This window comes from Amblyomma americanum, chromosome 2 (assembly GCF_052857255.1).
Source record: "Amblyomma americanum isolate KBUSLIRL-KWMA chromosome 2, ASM5285725v1, whole genome shotgun sequence".
Classification (NCBI taxonomy): Eukaryota; Metazoa; Arthropoda; class Arachnida; order Ixodida; family Ixodidae; genus Amblyomma; species Amblyomma americanum.
The window spans coordinates 95,405,230-95,430,231 of NC_135498.1; the positions used below are offsets into that span (position 1 = coordinate 95,405,230).

Genomic DNA, 25,002 nt, shown 5'->3' on the forward strand with positions numbered 1-25,002 from the left:
TCATGGGAATACGGTGAGCTGGTTCAAAAAACTCTGACCGCTTCATCATTTATGAGAGAATTTCTAAGAATGACCTTGAAATGGATTCCTCACAACTATATTAGATCTGCGCAAGCAAGAGCAATACATGAAGAAAAACACAGCTGCAAGAGAGGTGCATTTGTTCTGCATTTTGATTTCGCCGAAGACTGGACAGTAGTGCTTTCAGACGCAGTACCAGCGTACCATTGGCAGAAAAAGCAGATCACCGTGTTTACCTGCGTTGTCACGTAAAGAAAATCGACTCTGAACTGCACCGTTATTTCCGATGGTATTTCTCATGATTCAGCTTATGCATGCTTGGCTCTGTCGGACATCAAAGCGCACCACGAAGAAAACGCACCAATGTGCACCAATATAACATGTGTGAGCGACGGGGCTCCCGCTCACTTCAGGAATAAATATCAGTTTCATGAGCTACAAAGCCCTGAATGTTAAGAGGCGAAATGGATGTTTTTGGTCACTGGACACAGCAAAAATGCTTGCAACGGCGTTGGTGGGCTAGTGAAACATCGAACATCACACCACCACTTGCGGAAGCCTGGAAGTGAGGACATACAAACAGCCAGAGGCTTCGTAGACGCAATTCAAGGAACGCTAAAGAACATCATCATTCTGGAGCTCCGACATAGGCAGCTTGCAGACTTTCCCGAAATTAAGAAGGAAGAATGGAAAACGGCAAAGAAAGTGCCTGGAGTTCAGACGCTCCCCATGTGGAAGTACGTTCAATCAAATGAAGGCAGTGCATCCTAGGTGGCCTCCACCGCTGCTTTGGAATAGAAGAGACTGTGATCTGGTTTGTGCTTCGTGCTGGACGATAGACTGTGCGCAAACCGAAATAATCTGCTGCCGTTTATTTATATTTACGATTTTCTGTATTCCATTCAGCACATAAAAAGGCATCCCATTTGCAAATTTCGTCCCGATTAAAACTCCTCCTGATTAAAAAACTTGCAGATAAATTGTTCCCCTCAGAAGACGACGTTCTGTTTCCTGACAGTGCCCTGTAAAGCCATTGAACACAGAGGTAAACAGATCCAGGTGCGGAAACATCGGCTTCACAAATATATTAATATTAATGCTTACATATAAAAAATTTTCTAAGAACCAAGAAATGATCTAATATTTTTAAAGAATTGATTACATACCAATGTACCTTACGATCAGTAAATTAGAGGATACAAAAAACGATTGACCGCCACCGGCCAGTTCTTGAGACTTCACGTGAAATAGCGAATTAATTCCCATTTTGACGCATTAAGAACACCGCTAACAAAAGCGTAGAAGCTCTACAATCATTGAGAATGGTTCGGATATTGTGGTAAACAAAATGTAACTAAGTTCAGTGAGTGCTAAATCAAATTTCTGACAGTTACTCTTTCTAAGAGGCAGTAATAAGCAATTCTGAACAGCGAAAATATGAACGCAGTTTTGCGCTTATTTTTGTAATTTGAATCAATATGGTGCAGTGCTTTACTGGTGCCTTAATATTATCAAGTACTGAGAACTATTCAGGCAAATTTTAACGAAAATCGATGATGATGTTTTCTTTTTTAAATCCAAGTCAAAGTTGTCACTTTTGGAAGATCTTGAAATTCGACCAATTTTGAGGCCATAATGAAAAATATTTGCCATGTCTATAGCTACAGAACTTGGCTAAAGTGAGCAAAAGTAGCTCAAAAATGCTGAGAAAAAGATTCAGTAGGGAGATCTTTAAGCATCTTGCCCTAAGGATGCCCTGAAAAATGCCTTTTTTGCACCGCGCAGCTCCAGAAGCCAAGTTTGCGATTTTTTATTCCGAAGATTGACCCAGCCAGAAAACATTTTTTTATTTGTTCGTATAATACAAGTTGAAAAAAGCACTGAAGAAATATTTATGTGCGCAAAAGTATCTTGCGCATGCGGTGAGGCTCAAAACTTGCAACTTTCAGAACTGGCAGAAACGACATTCTCCACCTCTTGTGACATACGAATTGTTTCCGAGAAAACTACAAAGTTTCTTGTAAAACTAAGGTTTATTCCTTGGTGTACACACATTTGCCCATCACATATAAAAATTTCATTGAAAACAAAAATGGTCATGGGACCTCGATTACCGTTCTTATCTTAACATGGCCATATATACAGGGTGTCCCAGCTAACTTCAAGCAGAATTTTGGAAAAACCTAAACGTTCTTCGCAAATGAAATCGAGTGGATTTGGTTAGGGCTTGTCTACAGTTGCAGTAGCAATTATTGATCGTCCTACTTGAATAATTAGTCGAGATAAATTAATTAACTTTTTAAATATAGCTTGAAACGTTCAGAAGACAATTGGAAATTTCTGGCGCTCCACAAATATTGTCCAACCCAGACATTTCCAACGAGATAGACTTAGCGTGGCCGTTTTAATTCGGGAAAAACGAAAGCCCGGGGAGTTTAAAAAATACCACGTGACAGCGCGCTCCGCGCGACCGAACGCACCGCGATTACAGCGCTGTCATTCATGCTTTGTAGAAAACATCGCTCGCTTCGTGCCTTTCGTGCTGCACAAGACACAGCTTCGCGTTGTGGTTGGTTCTAAGATAAGCGCCAGTGGGTTCGGGCTGCAGTTGAAAGAAAGCCGGCTCCCGTTTTTGCGGCGATAATTGCGCTCTCGCACTAGCAGATTGTAGAATGCGTCACCAGCCTCCGCAGGTAACGTCAGAGCCGAGCAAAGATAGAAGCCCTTTCTTGTATGCGAAGAGAAGGCGCGAAGCTGGCGATGTTTTTTACAAATCACGGATGAGAGCGCTGTAATCGTGGCGCATTCTGGCGCACAGAGCGCGCTCTCACATGGTATCTTTTTTAACTCCGCGGGCTTTCGCTTTTCCCGAATAAAAATGGCCACGCTAAGGCTGTCTCGCTGGAAGCACCTGGATTGGGCAATATTTGTGGAGCTCCACAACTTTCCTTTTGACGCCTGAGCGTTTCAAGCTATATTTTAAAAAATAATTTATCTGGAACAATTATTCAAGTAAAACGAGCAAAAAATTGTGCTGAAACTTTACGTAAACCCTAAAAGCACCCACGTGATTTCAGTTCCAAAGAACGCTTATGTTCTTTTAATTATCTTTAATGTTATCTTTTTAATATATATATATATATATATATATATATATATATATATATATATATATATATATATATATATATATATATATATATATATATATAGACAAGGTAAAGGAAATGAGGGGCTCGTTTGACAAACTTATTTAGGGACCCAACAGTCACCGAAACCAAGGTGCATAAGGGAATGTTTAATTTTTTTTGTGTTGTGTTTATCAGTGGAATAATAATACTTAGATTAATCTATCGCTTAAAGAAAATTAGTTATAAACCAGCAGAAAAACAACCCTGCCGCCGGTGGGATCCGAACCCACGACCTCCGAATATATATGTATGTATGTATGTATGTATGTATGTATGTATGTATGTATGTATGTATGTATGTATGTATGTATGTATGTATGTATGTATGTATGTATGTATGTATGTATGTATGTATGTATGTATGTATGTATGTATGTATGTATGTATGTATGTATGTATGCAAAGGTGAGAAACGCTTCACTTAGCCATAGATTTATTTTGAGTCGACGTTTCGGACAGAGCCTGTCCTTTCTCAAGACTGCAGTTACAGCGATCTTCTTCCTCTTCTTAAGGAGTTGGCATTGGCACACATGTACGACACATGAACAAAACAACAAGCAAACGGCTGCTGGAAGGAAGATGGGCACAAAGGAAAGAATACTAGAAAAGAGAGAAAGTGAAAAAGAAAAATATACATAAAGATAAAAACGAAAAACGCGCTGTCCCCCGCCGCTAACCCCGCAGCCGCGGGGAGCCGGCCCGGAAAAAGAAAAAAAAAGAAAGAAAAACGAGCAGCTGGAGGGGATAATATCCACCCCTCAAGGCAACAGAGCGGCGGCAAGTAAGCTGGGCAGAAACAGACGGTGGCGGAATCGTCCAACAGATAAAAATTAGAGATGCGTGCACTCGTGTGCCCCGACTATAAAGAGTACACAAATAAACAGAATAAAATGCAGACAAGGCAGGAGACTTCCGTCATCTGGAACCTCTTCGGCAGCCAGAAGCAATGCCGAATCAGTGCGGCCGTGAGCTTAACTAGACACACGTGCACTGTGCATGAAAACACTCAAACACACAAAAAAGAAAAAGCAAAAGGTCGCAAAACATCCGAGTTCGGGCAAGTGTCGTGTGGGGGGTAAATGTCAATGGCGGGAGCATTTAAGCGAGGGTTCTCCAATTGCACCACGCTCGGCAAGGTAGTTAGTCCCCTCCCACCATAGTTGGGAAGAGACCCCTCTCTCCATTATGGCGCCGCTCCTTGCGCATTGTCAGGCTAGCTGGGTCATAACAATCTGCTGACGCTATTTGGCGGGAAGGGAGTCGTTTGAGGGCGAAAAACCTCTTTATTGTTAAATGTATCCGACTACATAGTGCAACGGCTTCTCTGGGCACTTGGTGGGAATGGCATCTACCCGGGAGATGCACCCAGCGTCTGGAGTGTGTATCAGCGGGTTTTTAATTGCTATCATAACTGGCTGCGATATTATCTTTAAAGCCAATGATTGTTGCTACATTGCAAACTTCCAAGACAATTCACGCGACTCAAGCCCAGCAGCTGATGTAGCCTCACGGTTTCGCAAGCGAACACAAATCGAAATTGATTGCGAGGTAAGCGCTAAGATTTAAAATAAACATTCCATAGGCGCTCGCAATCTCAGACTCAAAGCCATCACAGTGTGTAAAAATTTACTATTTTACTTTGATCACGAAAGCATGAATGTAATGCACCGAGAACAACGTTGGTACCTACCGTACTCCCCAACAAAGCGAATAATCTAACGGAAGAATTGATAGGCTTTATCTCGAACCTTGCAAACTGGAGCTACTTTCAACGCAGAGATCAAATTTATGCAGTTCTGATTGAATTCTAAATTAAAATAAACGAACAGAGTGAACGCGAAACGCAGACTGCTTCAAATAAACGAAAGCGGAAGAAAGAAACAAATGGCTCTCCTGGTCGCCAGAATAATAAACATCTAAGCCCAGTCGACATGAAGCGGCTTTGCCAGCCTTTGGAGCTTCGCTTGCTACTCAGCCATAATATTTTTCCTGTTGCATCGGTCTCTGCTGTTCTCGATAACAACTGTACAAGCTGTCGGGGTTATTTATTCATTTGTTACCACCGATGACAACCGTCTGCGTTGATATGACACACAAAGGCAGATGGCGGAGAACGTTCATCTCATGAACTGAACTGGACAGTTTGCTGGAATGTAAAGACCATCGCTCAGAGAAATCCCCCTTCTCCCCTCCTCCCCCCCCCCAAACACACACATACGCACACACAAAGTGCAAAACAGCTAGCCCCGCATACACGCGCACGATGTACTGTGAAAAAGTTGCAGGGTCCGCGATAACACTAAGAGCTTTGACAGTTAGGAATGGAGAAAATAGCCTATCGCAGCACAAAACAAAAGGGCATTCCGTCGCAGTTTCTCCACAAAAGATCACTGTGATGAGAGCGCAGCCTCTGCAACTTGATACCTTACTGACCAATATATTCACCCGATCACCGGCCAACTACGGACATGCGAGCTTCTCCACCTGTCCTAATCAACCGACGTGCAGCGATATTTCTTCCCGAATTAGAGGCAGCCTCACGCCATAGAATATCTTGCAACTTTTACGAGACCCGGGCGGGGTGTCCGAGTTTCCGGTTTTGCAAATTAACGATGGTCGAATAACGCGATTTTACCGCGGTACAAGTGACGCCACACGCTGTTCAGGAAAGTGGATTGCAGCGCTCGCAAGAAGGGCAATTTTAAGGCGAAAGCCTTTCTTGGCTCATGAGCGGCGTGGAGGGAAGCTGTAGACGGAAGCTGTAGACGAAAGTTGTAGACAGAAGCTGTCCGCACGAGCTGTCAATCTTAAGTCGTTTGGTAAATGAAACAAAAAAGTAAAAGCTAATTAGGCAACAGTTCTAAAGCAACATATATGAAAGAATAAAGAATAATTTTAAAAAAAGGTATCAATAAATAAATAAAAACGAAGAACATTTTTAAAAGGGTGCCGCCGTCTGGAAGACGTTGAAGTAACGAGCGTTAGTTGTGTGGTTTACTAGACAAAGCGAAGAAGAACGCACCGCTCGTCTCGAAAAACGGAATATTACCCTTTGAAACGGGGTGGATTGCCGCCATGCTCGGCTACGCGTGCATGCACGCCGCCTAGCGAAACGATCACCACCTAGCGCCATCTATCAGAGAAATTACGATGCACGTCTACCATTGTCTTGTTGCACCCCCTCAAAATACGTCCCAAACGGAATTTGCTTCGTTTAGGCGGTCAAGGTGGGCCTAGAATTCGGCTTGCGGTGGCATATGGTAACGTTTCAATTAGTAATTGCAGGTATACGCTGTTTACTCAGCCGAAAGACGCGGGTTCGATCCCGGCCGCGGCGGTCGAATTTGGATGGAGGCAAAAATCTAGAGGCCCGTGTACTGTGCGATGTCAGTGCACGTTAAAGAACCCCAAGTGGTCGAAATTTCCGGAGCCTTCTGGCACGGGTCGGCCCGGTATTGCACTGCCTCCGGTATCGGCCCGGGGCATATTAGCCCTGCGCGTGTTTTCTTTCACTCTTTGCTCTCCTATCCTTTACCCCCTCCTACTTTCTGCACACGGAAGCAAGCGTGGCTCGGCTGGAGCCAGTAGGCAGGCCCGTGCACTTTCCGTTACCTTCTTCCTCTCGGCAACATCAGTCAGTCAGTCCGGAGCCCTTCACTACGGCGTCGCTCATAGCCGGAGCCGCTTTGGGGCGTTAAGCCGAATAAACCAAACTAAACCAATAGACACTGTTTACCTATTAATTAATTGTGGTTTTATTTCTATACCACGACCCATAGGGTATTATTTTCGGACCAAATTCGGCACACAACTGTCCCTGGATGGGTGCCCGTTCTTGTTGTCGGAGTATATATATATATATATATATATATATATATATATATATATATATATATATATATATATATATATATATAACGGAACGGATGTGCGCATACGTACCGGTCCCGTAACGGGGCCGTTTTCTTACCCGTCATAGGGTATTCTTTTGGAGGAGGGGGAAAGGAATGAGACGGCCGAATCAATTTTAAGGCCGCCATCTTGCATTCGAGAAACCGAAACTATCGCGTCATTTCGTCCCTTGACGTCATATTCACATAGTTCCACCTCTATTTACCATATTTGACCGTGCCGTCAACATTGCACGCAGCAGGTGGTTGTTTCTACAGTGCTATTGCAGATGGCGCTAGAGGTCTCAATGCGAGATGTGCTGTTTTCTAGTTGCTGCCACAGATGGCACTGTGATCTCAGGGTGCTAGGAGACCGCACGAAATCTCCAAACGGGATGAGTAGTTGCTGCCACAGATTGCCCTGGGATGTCATGGTGGTAGCAGACCCCACGAAGTGTCGAAACGTGATGAGTAAGAGCTAATGCTCTTGCAATAAACCAATACAACAATTGCAGAAAATAAAAGAAAAAGTGCAGGACGCGTAAGCATCGTCTTTAAGAGTGGATGGAAGGATGGAAACAACTTTTATTAGACGAAAAAAAAAGAAATCATATAGGGTTTTCACCTGCCGTTCCGGGAGTCCACGGGCTTGTGCTTCACATAAAGCCCGATCCATGTTGCAGCGTTGCCAATGAGTCCAGGGAACACCATCGCCCGTTCGGTGCGACGCCTCGCCCATTGGACAATTTAAAAAAACGAAATCACGCCTGTCTTACATATCTTGGTGGACACCCGAACCGCGCCGTAAGGGAAATAACATGAAATTAAAATTGGTTTTAAGGTAAGGAAATGACGCCTGTCTCACATATCTCGCTGAACACTCGAACGGAGCCGTAAGGAAATATTTCCGACGTGCGGTGCAAACTACTACTACTACTACTACTACGACGACGACGACGACGGCTTTTCGACGAGACGAGCTGTATACGCTGTCGTGTAAAATGAAACATAAAGGGAGAAACTGCACTGGGAAAAGCTTTTCGTCTTTGCGCTCTTAAGCAGACAATTGTTCATTTGGGGAAAGGAAATGGCGCAGTATCTCTTGCGTATCGGCGGACACGTGAACCACGCCGTAAGGGAAGGGAAAAAGCAGTGACTAAGAAAACAAAAGAAGAAAGAGATGTCGTAGCGGAGGGCTCCAGAATAATTTCAACCACCTGGGGATCTTTAACGTGAACTAGCTGAAATCCCGCAGCACACGGGCGCCTTAGCGTTTCGCCTCCATCACAACGCGGCCGCCGCCGTCGGGTTCGAACCCGGGTGTTCCGGATAGGTAGCCGAGCGCCCTAACCACTGAGCAGACTGAAGTGCAATCCTGTAATTTTTTTACTATGCCTTATTTTCTTCTCCCATGAACATCTTTGCTCTATTGTCTTTCCAAAACTACATTCAGTCTAAACTACTCACAAGAAATTCAGGTCGCATGTATATCTTTGTTTTACTTTCTTACATAGAGCTCAAATGAATATGCGGCGTCCTCGGACAGCGCGTCAAAAGCGTTAAAGTGATGAAGCGGAATCAAAAAGCATGTTCCGTCTCGCTACAGAGAGAGAGAGAGAGAAATTAATTTGTACCCGTCAAAAATTACCGGGGGGAAGACTATAGCCTAAAGCCCCATTCATTCCCCTAACCTTCGGCCGGGACCCTTTGGGACTCGGCGGAGGTCAGGGCGAGACCGATGACTGCGTTGTTCTTCTGCTTCGTGGTTGAGTAATAAGGTCTCCCAGGATTGTAGATTTCTATTCTTGTCGTTATAGAAAGGCCAGGTCCAAACCAAGTGGACTACATCTACAAGCAAAAAAATTGTGGCTCCAATCCACGCTGTGAAGGTGGTCGAGCAGCGAGGCTGTAAAGTGACACCCGATTACCCATCGCGACGTCACTTGAAAATTCACACACGTGGCACTATAAACAGCGAAAGCAGAGACAAGTGAAATGTACATATGTTACTCTTATTTACTTCACAACGACATTCGCTACTGCTTTATGGTGAGTATGCTGTACACTGAGATTTTGAGATCTAATTGTAGAGATATTCTTTGCTAAGGTTAAATCAATGCACGAACCATGAAAGGTGGTTGCTTGAGTTGCATTGGTAACACGGTGATCCCATGGTTCACACGCACCTTATTATCCTTCATGTGGTTTTGGTGCTTGTTTTGTGTTTTTTTCTTAATGAAAACGAGTACTGAGCTCTATGCTGTATGCCTACTTTCAAAGCAGATTTAACATTTATCTATTTATTTATTTGTTGAATATTTTTAAATTTTCTATATATTTCTTTTCTTTTTGTTTTTCAATTTCATCTTCTTTATTCATGAAGTATTTTAGTTCTTTCATTTGTAATGTTTTTGTTTAATTTTTTTGTTCTTTTTTGGAATTTTTTACAATACGACTGCTTTATGATCAATATTATATACGAATTCTATGCTGTTGGGCACTTTTCCACTCGGAGTAGCATTCAATTTTTAGCCTGGCGTCTTTTGCTGACGACGCCGACGGCTCGAAAATTTCCTTGGACGGTAGAGGCATACAGCTTCGCTGTATAACACCTGAAGCGCGGTCATGGGAAGCAACCTTTCCTCAACCGCGTAATTGTGAAGCGTCGACGAGGCGTCTGGCCGTCCATTAGGACGGCTTTCGTCAGAATTGCCTTCCGTCCATCCTTTCTTTACAAGCCGAAGAAAAAAAAAAGGTTAGAAAAAGCAAGGTTTAAGTCTTTATGCAACATAATTTCACGTGCAAAAAGAGTTCTTTTCTCGTTTCGGTCTAATAGCATGTACAGCGAGAAAATGTAGATGCATGCAGCCGCCTTCAGCCAATTTGAATAAGCCCCCCACCGCACGATCGCAGACGTCGCGGCTGCCTCCGGCGTTCCATCGCGGTCCGAGACGCGGGCTTTTCCAACCGTTTTAATACCAGCTGTTTTATTATCGTGCTGCGGTAGTTCTGAACCAACTGCGCGGAGGACGAGGACAAAACCAAAAACCAGGCAATGCGAGCGCGGACTTGTTAGCGATCGCTCTGAAGGATTGCATTAGACACCTGTTTTGAAACCGCTATGTCTTGGAGGGTTATGAAAGTCTAGCTTGTTTGCGACAGCAGCCGATGCTTGTTACCTCACTCATACAGCGCTGTGCCATTATATTTGTATACGTGGCCGAACTGCTGGCAAAAATAAGGCAACTAATGTGGCTCCGCGGCTACGTGGCACACTTTTCCTGAAGCCCAGGCTCGGCTGTCACATGACACAATTATCATCAAGCGCCTGGGCTCCACCATAACGCGGCGTAAGTTCCTTCAAAGCCCCTAATATAGTTTTGGCCTGCTCTATGCCATGAAACCTCGTCTTTTTTGCATCGTATACAGAACACTACAGCGCGCAAGCAGTTCTTGTAAGCTTAAATAAAGTTTATTTTTGCAACAGAATAACAATTACATATGAATTATTTGGACAGCAAAATGTGTGATTCAAAACACGATGTCTATGAATTCTGGATGGCACATTTCCGGTAAAAGAAAGCCAAAAATTATGCATAAAATATAACAAAATGTTTAACATTCAATTGCAATGACATATTTAGTTGCAGTATCGCAGTATTTTTTCTGCAGCCGTGTAACGCATGTCTCCAGAACTGTTGCTGCGACAAAAAAAATTGTATTGTTACGACAAAAATCTAAGGGGGCTCACTGGTCTTTCAAAAATGGTTTTATTAAAGAAGTCACAATCATGAAATCTTCAAGGGCATGTATTTCTCATAGGTCATTCTAAATATTGCATTTTATTTTATGTAAAGCAATTCGTTAAGGACTTTTTTTATTAAGGTATGCAAGATTTTGTGATGCGCTTTTGAGACATTTTCTGCAGGGCACTTGCTAAATGTATGCTATTGGTGTCTCGTGGCATAACGGAACGCAACAAAGGTATAATTGTCGGGCTGTATATCATAGAAGATAAGTTAAGTTTTCAAGCTTCCACTTCAGAAACGGGAACACGGACTTCGCTTACTGTTCCTGAAGTGGCAAATTCAAAATTGCGTAACTCAACTACCATAATAGGCAGGCTGCTAATTTTACAATTTTACTTTCCTTGATTTCAAGAGAAGTTAATGGCATCGAATTTGCAAAGTTACCTGCAGCAAAATATCATAACAGCTCATCAAAGAAATGTTGTATACCGTATTACATAATTGGTCAAATAATTCGTTTAGTTGAAACGAAATGACATATTCAGAATCAGCGCAAAAAATACACGCTCTCTGAAGATTTCATAAGTGTGACGTCATTACTAAGAATATTTTTTCAGGCCAAAGTCATTAAGTGTCATGAGCGCTACAGAAAATCTGTTGTCACAACGGAAAATTTCCTGTTGTGTTTTTCGACCGTGTTATCACATGGGATATGCCACTAACGCAACTGCGGTAGGGAGCATGCAAGAGCGCAGGAATTTCACATAAAATTGGACTGTTCGGCTAATTATGCAATTAAATACAAGATATTAGTGGCAATGTTGAGCACTAGAGGCGAGTTGTGAGTCTAATTATGCGTATTTGTATCAGTAAATACAAGTAGCCTATGACCATCATTGCCCTGTAGCCAGACTTCAATTAGCATTGCCAGATCGAATGGCTACCCAGTCAGCCAACCCGGGAAGTGTCTTCCGATGGCATACCTTCACCCTCCACCGGTAGCGGTAGCTCGGAGTCTGATTCAAGCGCAGAACACTCTGCCACAGTTCATCGATTTTGTGACGAACGTTATTAGGCCGGCCAGTGTGAACGAAGAGCATCGTGTTACTCACGGTTGTCATTTCTTTGCCCACGTACAAGCCAAAATAGCGCGTTATGTCCACCATGTCAACCTTATTTAGCGATGCTAGGATGCCAGTGACGTACACGTCGTCGACCCAAAAGATCGGAACATGCGTCGAAGCTTCGTAGAGGGCTGACAAAACAGCCGGCCGCATCATGAAGGCTGCGCCGGCGCAGTAGGCTGGGTACTTTTCTAGTGGATACTCTTCTTTGCTGACGTACCACTTCGAATTTCGCTGCCTAGGAGGGCGCACTTTGACGTGCAAGTAGCAGTGAATGCCATTCCACTTCATTGCTAGGCTGTCCACGTAAGACGACAGGGCGAATACGTTCACGACAACGTCGTCGTCCATCTTGACGATCGTGGTGGTGGAGTTAAGGAAGCAGTTCTCCTCGACCCACTTGGCCCCTTGAATGAATTTCAGCGACAGGTTGCGGTAGGTGTCCGTGAAATTCAGCACAACCACGTCTCCTTCTTGAGAGGCCTCTTCCTCGACGCGTCGGCGTTCGTTCGGGTCAGGCGCCACACCGACGAAGAAGACAATGGCTGAATTTACAGAGGCCTGGATTTGCGGGTCGCCTATGGTCCTCCGTAACCACGCACGCTTTTTCACGTTCTTTGGAGCCGTATGCACGAAGTAGAGGATCCGGAGGTCGGGCCGACGGCACGCCGACGTGCCAGTCCATTCGGTGAAGTTCTCTTCCCCGGACGACGATGACTCGTTAATGACTGCCGCTGTGGTATTTGCAGGAGTTGTAGGTGCAGCGGTTGGAGATGCAGCTTTGTCAGCGGTCGGAAGGCATCTGTGACCAACTTCACGAGTAATGCATTCGATGAAAAAAAGTACTGCCAGAGTTCCGAGAACCAGGACGACAAAGGCCAACCAGCGCGGCTTCTTCCGGTGGCGAAGTATGACAGTCGCACTCAAAGGTATTCTTAGTTGCTGGGCGTCGCCCGGCTTTGCAGTCCCGAAGCCTAGAGGAGGAGAAACCATTTGACTTGCAAGTCTTTCCCGGAAGGCATCGAAGAGAGACACTGCACATGAAGTTAGCTACAAACCTTGCATTGTGTTGATCAAATTTATCATCAAGAGCATGGGACAAACTTTTCACGGCTGTCATAACTGCGGTTCGCCATTGTTCGTTGCTGGAGAATTCCATAGCGCGGTTTACGTCAGGAGAAATTGACGTGCAGACAGCGCAAAAGCAAATTTACCAACTGGCTTCCTGGCCCTTAGCTCGGCCCTGAGTGGCATTTCAAGAAACGGTCTTGAGAAGCACCGAGAATTTAACGAATGCCGACGGCTGTTCCTGTAAACAAAGCGAATCATTTTAATGTCAAAGAACATCTGAGTGCGCAAAAGAAAATTCATCCTGATTTTAAGAAATGGTGAGTGGTGCACTGTATTTTCTCTCTTGCAGGTTGTACGAACAAGGGAAAACGATTTAGAGGGAGGAGGGAGCTAATTTATACTGTCCATGTCTTAACTGAGTTCACTCTCAAAAAATTATAAAATTGTTCACTGTAGGTAGCGTGCATGTCTAGATTAGAACATTAGAGGTCCTTGTAGTTCTAGACAACCCTATTTCGAGGAGTTCTTGGAGGCGCCGGTAGTCCGGGCTATATTTGCCTAAAGTTGAACCGAATCCACGTAATTATGCTTCTTTAACATTGACCATGACTGCGAAGCTCGTCATCGGTATGACAAAGCTCTTCCTTACAGTATGATAAAACTACGATCGAGATTAAGTTCCTAACATAAACATGCACGCTCTCTGCAGTGACTACAAATATTAATGTAAGATTTTAGTCATTTTAATTGTCCTCTCTCTCTACGTCCGTCCACTTGCTAATCCACGTGCAAGGACGGCTGTCTATGTGCGCATAAAACACGCCGAAACTTTTACCTTGAGCACCCTGCATACCTGAGCAGACTAAGAAGCACTGTGCAATATTTTTACTGCGAAAGCACTACTTCACGAGGTCAAAACGGCTAACCGGTTTGTGTGAAGCTTGAATTTGAGGGTAGCCTTGGGCAAGCCATGAATGAATAAATACATAAACATTGCCGCGACTGGGAATTGAACCCGTGACGGCGCGAACAGATTAGATCCACTGTCCACTGCATGAAAGCGCTATGCTATTGCCGCAGGCGCTAACACCTAGTGTTCAACTAAAACACACTCTAGGGCTGTGCATTGCACGTCGTCTTCGGCAAGTGACACTGCAAGTCATATTCGGCCGGTAGAGGATTAGCGTCGACTGTACTATGTGCTACTGTCATAAGATTAGGGGTCAGTACAGCCTCTAACTGCTCCCTCGTTAATATGGTACGCTCCGTTTGTTACATCAGGCGCAACACTGTGAAACGTACGGAAGTATCCGGCATGAAAACATGAAAAGGGAAGGGTGTTACCCCGCGCTAGTTTTGTGGCCCAGCTGCCTAAAGCACGAGACAGCAACAGCGTGTCGTCAGCAATAAGGGCGCATTTGTTAAAGCTCATGACAAATGCACCACGCAAAAACTTGGGAGTCTTATCAACTACATTCTTAAATAAGAGAATGCGGTAACATTTGGAAGGCTCACCCCTAAATACTACAAAATATTCTCACCCCTGAATATTCCTGCCGGTCATCAGTAACCGCCTTATCAGTTTTTAGATTTACGAAAACGCGATTACCTTCGGCCGCTGCGGCTCAACAAATTTTGGCTGCCTCGTGCTAAAATACATGCGCACTCGAAGAGCATGCAGGCAAAGCAAGCCCTCCAGTGGACATAACTAGTCGAAATAGCCGATTTTTGTCGAGCCACAGCGCCGAGGGTAATCGCGTTTTTGAAATTGTAATAACTGGTATGGCGGTTACTAACGACCAGCTGCAAATCTCTTATGCTACCAGGCGCCCAACTAGAATAGTTAGAAAGTTATTATTGAAAATTAGTTAACCAGATTACTAGTTAAGATGATTCACCAGTTTTCTGGATTCCGCCGGCCCTGACAATACCATGCCACAAAAGCCACAGTTTTACCTCAAAAAGCCTAGTTTTGAAAATTACTTAAGTCTTCCCTACAACACATATACGAAGTCTATATAATATGCCTTATCAATGAGTACAGGTGCCATATAACCCGCCATTACATTATTTTACCCAGGACTTCCAGCAGCCGTTTTGTACCCACGAAGTGCTGTCTTACCCCATGAAGCTTGCAGTTTGCAATGAACAGGGAATCGGCTTCACGCTGCAAAATTGGCATGGTAATCAACTGCTCCAGCTCCACGTAACTGAAAAGGACCGATTGAAGGATCTCTGTCTTCGTTACCTTAAAAAGAAAAAAACAAAGACAGCACATTCAAGAATGGTGGCATATGCAGCCACTAAGCCTCATGCATTGAATGGTGGAGCAGACAACAAAAGTGCATATATAAGAAATGCTATGGACCTCCTGCATGTTTGTAAACAAACGAGGTGGCGCTGCAGCCGCTAGCGAGCTCGTGGTAGGCAAAAGGTCGGGGAGTGGCGTCGCGGATATGTGTTGAGCGCGGGTTTTCAAGGCTTGTAGGCGCGTTTCCAGTTTCTGCGAATCATAGCAATGGTCGATGCTTCCAACTTGGTAATTCGTTGAAGTACACGAGCTCGCGTTGGCCACGTGAGGCCTATGAAGAGAAATAGTTTGCCACTGTGTATTGTATATATGGTTAGTAGTAAACATGTAGAAAGCGTTCCTGCCGTTTATTTATGCGCTAGGCATTGAATAAAACAAGTTTTGACACTCTGCACTAGCCGGAATGATTTTACTTCGGGACAACAGTGAGGGGAAGTGCTGGCGTTGTTTCGTCGGAGCAGACGTGCGCTCATCGTCTGCTGACATACGTACGTGTCGCGCTGCGCGAAAAGTGGGGACAGCGTCGTGTCCCCGATCTCCTGTCTCGCTTAGCGCTGTTTTTAGCCGCATGACCACGCACCACCCAGGCCGACTTGTCCTCTTGTTAAGCTGGTCGATTTGGTGAAAATTTTTGATCTCTAGAATTATTTTCTTTCCTAGCGCTGAAGTCTAGTTTCGTGACGAAAAATTATAGCAAAATATTGAGTACAAATTTATAAATTACGCTTTTTAGAAGCGTGGTCGTCAAAAATTGTGAGGTAATTTATTTGATTTCAGTGCCGCATTTCTTTGACCAAAGCGAAAGCGAAGATGCCATAAACTTTAAGGTATGTTTTGTGACCTCTCACATTTTCTGCGACTGGATCACTCACCTTCGTAATTCGCATGAAAATCAAATGATTCCATTTGTCGCAAACTATTCCTGAGACGTTGAGGAGCGTAATAAATCTCGATTTTTTTCCCTACACGTGCAGTACTGTGTTAGTTATTTCTTGTAAGAAACGCTTTCATGTAACTATGCATGCATAAGTACTGTCATATAGAAAAAGAACTAATCGCGTCATCGTACAGAACAGGGCTTTATGTACATGCTGGCATAAGAAAACTGCCGCACTATCTACTCAATTATTTGAGACCTTGGGGGGACTTGACGACGGTGTTAATTATAATTACCCAGAACTGCACCAGGTATAGCTATAAATAAAAGGAATTACTGAAACTAGCGTAGGAATTTCATATTTGCACCAAGTTTAGTTACATATCGCATGCATGAATAACGAAAACACTTTTCATTGTCACGTCCCCTCTCAATCTTGCCACGTGTCTGTTAGTAGCACGCCTGCGGCTGCTTCATTCCAAACAAGCTTCGCGATCATGTACTACCTCATGAAGCATGACACATGCATGATGCAATGAAAAAGCATATGGCGTTTAGCACACTTAAGGTACGCTATTCTAAGCACAACGCGACCACACGCAAGATTGACGCAACTTACCAGACTTCTTTCTACTCGAATTAAATAATTACGTCGTCATATCAAGAAACAGTTTCAAGTAAATATTAAATGCCATAAAACGCGCCATTAAAACATGCTGTGCTATTAACAAGAAAACGCATTCCTTGGGGGTGAGTGAACCTGTCGGCGCCCCGTGCACTCCGGCTCAAGGTGATAAGTACGTGTGCAGCTGCATATATCTTTTTTTTTTCCTTGAGCAATTATCAGCCTACTATCCTGAAGTTCAGGTGAATGAACGCAGTAACTTACATGTTATTAAGTGCATTGAGTGGCAGTGCCTATTGACTCCCAGACTTCGCGCTTTACTACCGTGGCCCAATGTCTGTTAGCCAGTTTCCGAATGCGGCATTTATGCGCGAGAAACCTATCGAGGCTAATTTAATATTTTTTTATGCTACTACGCGGATCCAGCAGTGACGCAGCTGGTCAATACATGCTGCTTCTGCAGTGCACAGGCTTGAAGCAGCCGCCGGTAGCTGCGGCAGCTGCGGTAGGCACGGGCAAGCGGAACCTGTTTTGCCTACCATGCGAAAGTCGCTGCTAACATCAGCGCCACCGCATCTTAGTGACGTCGCGGGGTGAAGGAGGTCCATAGGCAGTGTTTGACGGAGTTGAACGGCGCACGAGACACAGAACGAGCATTAATTACGCCGAAAGTGTCTAAAGTTCTGCTCAAATTGTATAATGATGCGCTACCCCTATACTCAAGTCACGTTGAATCATTTTTGACAGCGCCTGTAACTCCATGAAACCAGCAGAAGAAAATACTTTTCTGGTCTTGCACAGCTGGCGTGACGGGTTGATGTTTTTGTCCACCTGTGATAGCTCTCCTTTGAGAAGAGAAGATCTAGCCGAACGAGTTGGAATGCGAGAACAGTACGATTAATTAGCAAGACACGCAAAGAAATTCGCGGAAAATCTTTGAGTCAAATGTTAGATGAGCACCGTGCTTGGACTACGAACATGAAGGCTTCGGCAAATAAAATGACTTTTTCAGTTCAGCTCTGATTCAATGCAAACAAAATGCGCGTCCCCTTTTGTTCTATCCGGTATACTATTTGACGACATACGTCCGGTGAACCAGTTATCTTAGCAAAAGCGAAAGTCGAAGCTTTGAAGCCAATATAAAGTTCACTACCATTGCCCAATACTCGTCTCAGGAGCATAGAACGCGGTGCGTACCTTTTTTTAGCGTGGGCAGAATGTGGGCAAGTTGCTTACAATACGTGGTTGAAGAAACGCCTAAGAAGACAAATGGATTAAGAAAGAACACAAGGACAAGCGGTAGCTCGAAACTGAAGCTTGAACAAGTTTGTTTCAGTCTCCTGTAAACTTTCAAAAAATGCATGTTAGTGCTTGTCTTTGCGTTATTTCTTCGTACATTTGTTCTTTTATGCACTTTTCAACCATGAGCTTCGTTGCGAGCTTGTCAATTACCTTGATCCACCTAGATCTACCTAGATTCCGCGACTTCTGAGATGCTGAATGTAATTTCTTAAAATGGTAGTTGTAGCAGTGAGCCTAAGAATATTGTGAAATAGGCTGGTTTTATTTTTGTTAATCCAGGCCTAACCAGCTGAAAACATCAAGTGCTGTTCACATCGAAGCATTGTTTTCTTCATGCTTGCATGAGAGACGCTAGGTTGAAAGCATGAGAGACGGTAGGGTGAAATAAAGCAGACCATCTGTAATTCACTTCGTTCTGGGTGGTAATTTGTCAACCTGCGCTGCTACTCGCAGTAACTATACGATCACTCGAACGCTTTTTAGGAACCTGAAATAACCTCAGATTTTCAAAACGTGAGTCTCGAAATTCACCTAGCAACGTTTCAGTTTAGCACCGATGCAGATTTTCGGACGGGTCTCTCGAAATAATTTCAGTTCCGGAACTAGAAGAAGCCGGTACTGTGCTAGATCAATGAATGTAGTGGACAGAAACCGTAGGTGAGAACACGTTGCATTTCCCAAGAAGAAAAATAATATCTGGTGGTAGTCTGATCCTATGCCCCTAAAGCCTTGATGACTGGAGAAATAATCAACATAGAGCCCATGTTTACGCAGTTCCTTGTAGATCCAAATTTAACTTGAACAGAAACAAGTATCTAACTTTCTCTCCAATTGAGATAAAAGGCTACGAAAAGCAAAAAGCAAATTATCTTCTTCTTCACCGAAATATTCTTGTTATACCTTTTTCTCCAGGAGCCGTAGGATCACATGGATCTTAAGCGGCTTTGAGAGGTTTTGCTCCTTCACTTTCTCATGCATTTTTTCTTCATGCTCATCATTCTGTTGCTGTTGTCGATAAAAACTGTACGGTACAGGGGGATTTTTGTGGGTAATTTTTACCCCTCACGAAGGATGCCACAAAAATAAACGCGACACAAAGGAACGCCTGTAGACCTAAGTAAACGTTGCAGGGAACATTTATCGTGAGCATCGAACTTCACAGTTTATCAGAATGTGAAGGTCACTGTTAACACAAACGTGTTTTTACTGCTACCAAAAACAGTCTAAAAGCACGCTGTTTTTTTTTTCCTATACATCCTAGCTCAGTGCATCAGGCTAGGACTGCACTGAGCAACTTTTATGAGGGCAATAGCTCGTCGCAAATCCATAATGCAACAATAATGCCGTAATGGCCCGCCGTATAAAAGGCTTCTACAACCGGATCGAGACGGATATCCAAGGAATAACGGCCTCGTGCTCTTATTAGCGCTCTTCGTGCCTTGTGTAGGCAACGAGAACCCCGTATAGCACGGGGATATTTAAGAATAATACGGCGTAACAAGGGCAGATACAGGAACGACCATTTGTGAAAATCTTTGCGCTGTTGATCGAGAATAAAAGGGGCATGTGTGTTGTGTGATGTCATTGCACGTTAAAAAAGTTCAGGCGGTATAAATATTCGCGCAGGCGTCTACTATCGCGCCTCTTTCTCTGCTTCTTCTTGCGCTCCAAACCTCGTCACTTGCATTATAGCGTGAGGCAGTTACTGCACCTTTACCTTTCCTTAACAGCTTATTTTCCTGAGAAATCAGTTAAATAAACTCTACTTGTGCTTGTGCTTGTATCGAAGCCAATTATCATAAAAAACAAGTAGAGATGGTTATTGCACGTTATCTTTATGTTTGATTTTTTTTTGGCCAAGAAATGTTACACCTGCGTAAGCGATCGAGTTAGTGCGCCTCAGAATCATGAGTTTGCTCCTCTTTGCCATCTGTTCGCACGTTTGTTTTTGGTGCTGTATTTATTCCGTATATCAATATGAAACTTCTATTCCGCGGAGAATAATGAGGGCCTGTTCGTGTTTTCTCTGATGCGCTGTGCAAGGGTACTTTGAAATCAGGGTGGTATATTACCACATGACACATTGAATGGCTTCTGTCATTCAACCCAGCTCTGCGGGCGTAAAATACATCGACTACTCAACATGGCGTGAGAGTCGTGAGATTTCGGAGCGCATTTAAAGACCTCGGCACGAATTCTGACAAGAAAAGGCATCAGTGAAGAGGTGGGTTTCTGATGAACTACCTGCGATAGAATGGCTTAAGGCAATGTGGAGAATCGTCGCGTGAGGTTTGTTCTTGTGCTGCTTATATGCGCAGTTTGATTATAGTACGAAAGAGCTGCCAGGGAAGAAATGACGATGACATTTTCAATAGCTACTCAGATTTGATAGAAATTGCAAGACATGTCAGAGCTTCGCCAAAGCTGCTTGAGTATGCCTTAAAAAGCTATATCTGGCGGCCTTGAGTCCACATATAATGCTTGTCACTTAAGTGGTTCGTAGTACAGCTGAACGAGTTTTCGTTCAAATCTCCTCCTTCCCCTCGTTCCCTCTTTATTGACTTTAAGCACTGTTCGAAATACTAATTGTACTCTCTTCCAAGCTGGATGTTGGATTAAACCCTAGTGGGGAAATTGGACACCACAATACTCTAACGGACGCTTTGCAACGCTTCTTTTTCCTTAAAGCCTAAATTTGTAAACGGATATTCAAGACTCTATATATCAAAATGAGGTTCGAAGTATTTCCAGTGTTAGCTACAAATGTATAATAGTCATGGAAAATTATGTATGGGCTTGGACTTGGGTACTTTTTAGTGCCTGACATTTTCATCGCGTTTTTTTCTTTCTGCGTAACTGCCTTTTCTGTAACCCCTTTAAGAGACGTTCGCAAAACGGCTGAATTAATCTTTATTTCAATAAAGATTCCTCAAGCACCTAATTCTAGATAGAGCGATTTCGATATGGAATAAGCGTTTCCTTCAGGCGCTCAATGCAAGTTTAGTAAACGACAGCCCACTGAGCGAGCAGCGAGTCCTTTAAGCCTGAGGCGTTCTTAAGCGTGATTACTGTTTGAGTAAAATAGGGAGCCGTCGAAGTAATTACATACTACCCTTAACGCATCAGCACTTAAACATCCACGTAAATAATTCTCAATCAGAGACGTGAAATTTTGTTTAAACACTGATGCGCGTCGTAGTAAAGAACCGTTCCACCCAAACCAAATCACTTCGCCCCTTAGTTAAGAACTGACAGCTACAACTGCAGTAGGACTTCAGTTGCGCCTGACAGAACCGGAACTATCTTCGGGGAAGGTGCTTCTTTAAAGTTTTTATTTCGGAACAGATTGGTGTAACCGACAGCACATACTATATAAGGATAAATAAGTGCAGCGCTGACAGGAATAGCATTTTTTCAACAGCCGACTCTCCTTGTTCTCGAAGGCCTCTTCTCTATCGCATTTACGAAACATCCTTCGGCCTCAAGGCATAAATGTACAGCTTGCCTGTATTTTTTATTGTTGTGTGTGTGTGTATGTTCCCCTTATGAGCCTAAAGTGCGTCGTTCTCGTCCAGCGCCTCTGCATTTATGATATAAAGAAGGAAGCGCCGTCGAAACGGGTGGGTCTTCTAAGAGAAAATAAACATTCCGAGGCCGTCTTTCATCAACTGCGTCATTGTGAAGTGTTCACAAAACACTCGTCCGTCCATTAGAACAGCTCTCTCCACTATGCTCGTTCTTCCTTTCCGTTACCAGCGCGAATGGCTGAAGAAAAAAAAAGCTGAAAAAAATCAACGCGTGCGCTTTATTGCGACAGAACAACAACTTAAAAACGAAGTTATTTTCTTGCTTCTGCCCGGTCGCATGTGCGTCGACAAAGTGCAGATGCATGCAGTCTCCAACACACCAGCTGAAGGTTATTGCGCTTCATTGCCGAAGACTAGTTGCGGTTTCTTCCTACGTCCTTTATCAGATGCGATTTGTTCACATTGTTTTCTGACCGCTTAAACAACATTTGCTGTATTGCTATGCTGCGGGAATTCTTAGCGACCGCTTTGAAACATTGTACCAGACAAGTGTTTGTGACCGCAAAGTCTTGGGGAGTTATAAGAGGCTAGCTTGTATCCGTCAGAAGCAAGTGATTTTAAGCGGACTTAAACAGCGTTGTGCCGCCATAGCGTTATCGACAGGCAAACACCTGGAAGGATGCTGCAGTAAACGTTGGAGCCTTATTTGGCAGTTTTCCTGAGGCTCTGCGATTACATGCAATAATTTTCATCAAGCGCCATGCCTCCGCCCTAACGCGTCCTAATATTCCTCGAAAATAGGGTCTAAATCTGTTTGGCCCATGTGAATCCGGGGAAACATTTTCGCTTGTCATGGCCTGCATGATTGTCGAAAACATTAAGCTACTGCGGCGGGATTAGTTTTCTGTAGATAAGCTACATACAGGTGTATGTACACAGGTTTTTGTTTTCCTTAGCCCGCGCGTGCCGTCCTATTCGCAGCTTGGTGCGGTCCTATTTCTGTGCGTACATCTTGCTGTTTACATTCTTTTAAGCCAGCACCATTTACCAGCAGCGGTTTAGTTGTAAATCCACATTATTTTTGTTATCAAACAAAAAAGCACAGTGATTACCGGCGAGCAAATCAGAAAGCGATTTGTGTAATTCAAGGGACATTGCCCACGAAAGCTGGACTGTGCATTCTGACATAATAACACAACTGGCTGGAGTGGTGTCCATGTGCGCAGGAATTTTGCACGAAATAAACTTCACGTCTAAAACTAGCATTCTAATAAAACCTCTGAGCGGCAATGTTGGTTACCAGAGGAGAGATGCGAAGCAAAATGAAAGCAAAATGGAATGGAAGCAGCCCCTCAATATCACTGCATTGTAGTCACGTTTAAATGAGCATTGCCAGTTCTGTTGTTGACCCACTCTACTAAACGGGGAAGAGACTGTTGATCACACACCTTCCTCCTGCACCTGTAGGGACCGCTTATAGTTTTTATTTTGACGCAGAATTTCCCGCCACAGTTCGCCGATTTTGTGGCCAATGCAGTTAGGGTGCCGCATGCACGAAGAGCGCCGTGTCACTCACAGACATCATTCCTCTGCCTGCGTACAGTCGTCCGCCGACCTGTCTAGAGCGCTCGAACTCGGTGCCGTCTGCGCTCCGCAGCGCGCCGAGTGACGTCTACCGGTAGCGCCTGGTTCGAGATTGCGCATCTTTGAGTGTCGTCTGAGCATCAGACATGCGCCATCTCGAACCAGGAGCTGCCGCTAGACGTCACTCTGCGCGCTGCGGAGAACAGTTAGGGCAGGAGGAATTAATGGTATATGGTTTAGTGGAAACGCATCTTAGAGACATGGAGCAACCACCCTGTAACCCAGACTACGCATGGGAATATTGCAATAGAACAGAGGGCAGCAGAAATGGGGGGGGGGTAATTTGGGCATTCATTCATAAAAGTATGAATTTTCAAAGGGCTTAACTGGGATGCAAGGAACATTTATGGCTCAAACGAAAAGTGGCAGGGAAGCAAACACCACACCTTGGCTTTGCATACATGTGGACAGGAGCCAATTCCAAAGAGGAAAAGAGGAAAATGATATAATGTATTGCAAGCGACATTGATGAGCTAGGATAACAGGGCGAGATGATTATATTAACGACATGAATGCACAGTTAGACCTGATGGGTACACAGATTCGACAGGAAACATGCTGCAGGACATGTGTGAGAGGCATGATTTAGTTGTATGCTGCAGCACCGAGAAGTGTGAAGGGCTCATAACATGGGAGGCAGGGAGTCTGCACTCGACGATAGATTATGCACTTATGTCACGAAAGATGTATAAAAGATTGGGGGTAATGAGCATAGATGGACATGGTTCCAGAAGCTATAGGTAGTGGCCACAGACGTAACAAGTTCAGTTTCACGAGAGAAACGAATGTAGGACTGAAGCGAAATGAACAGTCAGAAGGGAATTTTTACTCAGAAAAGCAATTTGAAGCAGCACCTATATTGAGAAAGTAATTTTTGAGGATAATGAAATAGAATGGACTTGAATCAAATTAACTCGATTACCTGAGCTATATGCTAGCTAAGGTGCGAGTGAAGCCAAAAAGAAAAAGACGCAAATCCAAGAGTTGGTGAGAGGGGGAGGTCTAGAAGGCAACAGAGAAATGGCAGGAAGCGTACAGCGAACACAGATATTCCAAGAAGAGGTGGGAAACCGAAGCGGAAGTAGGCAGAAAATGGAATACCTTCATCAAGTGTAGATGGGAAGCATCCTATTTGATTAATGGGAAATTTAGAAGAAAGGGTGCCCAATGGATGTCAAAAGTAAATAAAACGGATAGAAAAGCAGCTCACAAATTCTGGAAACATCTAAATACCATGAGTAATAAGACTAGGCTAGAACAAAGGTTTATTGTTACAGACAAGGATATTCGACTAGAAGGGGATGAAGCGATAAAACACAGGAACAAGGATGGCAGAAAAATTTAAAGGAAGAAATGTTGCACATATATTATCGAAAGAGGATAGACCGGTTACTGCAATAGCTTCACTTGAGCAAAGCAAGGGGGAAAGGGCAGAGAAGAAGGTTCCTAGTGGCACGTCGAAAAGACCAGATGGTATTCCGATTATGTTAGTAAAGAAACTAGAACCAAAATCCAAGCGAACATTAATAGAGGTAGTGAACAAAATTATAGTGTATGGCAAAGCCCCCGATGAATGGCGATTAAGTAGATTAAATATGATATATAAGGAAAAGGGGGACAAAGCTGGCATAAGCAACTACATACCATCCCATAACAGTGACGTCTAGGGT

General features: G+C 43.9%; 1 protein-coding gene across 1 annotated transcript; it reads right to left on the reverse strand.

Annotated features, from left to right (window-relative positions):
* Positions 1–10,617: 10,617 nt before the first annotated feature.
* LOC144118832 (lactosylceramide 1,3-N-acetyl-beta-D-glucosaminyltransferase A-like) lies at positions 10,618–13,040 on the reverse strand. The gene has a single exon (XM_077651633.1). The coding sequence runs from the start codon at positions 12,966–12,968 to the stop codon at positions 11,766–11,768; it is 1,203 nt and encodes a 400-aa protein (XP_077507759.1). The 5' UTR covers positions 12,969–13,040; the 3' UTR covers positions 10,618–11,765.
* Positions 13,041–25,002: the final 11,962 nt, after the last annotated feature.

Bases quoted from the DNA above. Each gene is read 5' to 3' on its own strand.
- LOC144118832 (XM_077651633.1), bottom strand. From the start codon at position 12,968: ATGGTTTCTCCTCCTCTAGGCTTCGGGACTGCAAAGCCGGGCGACGCC.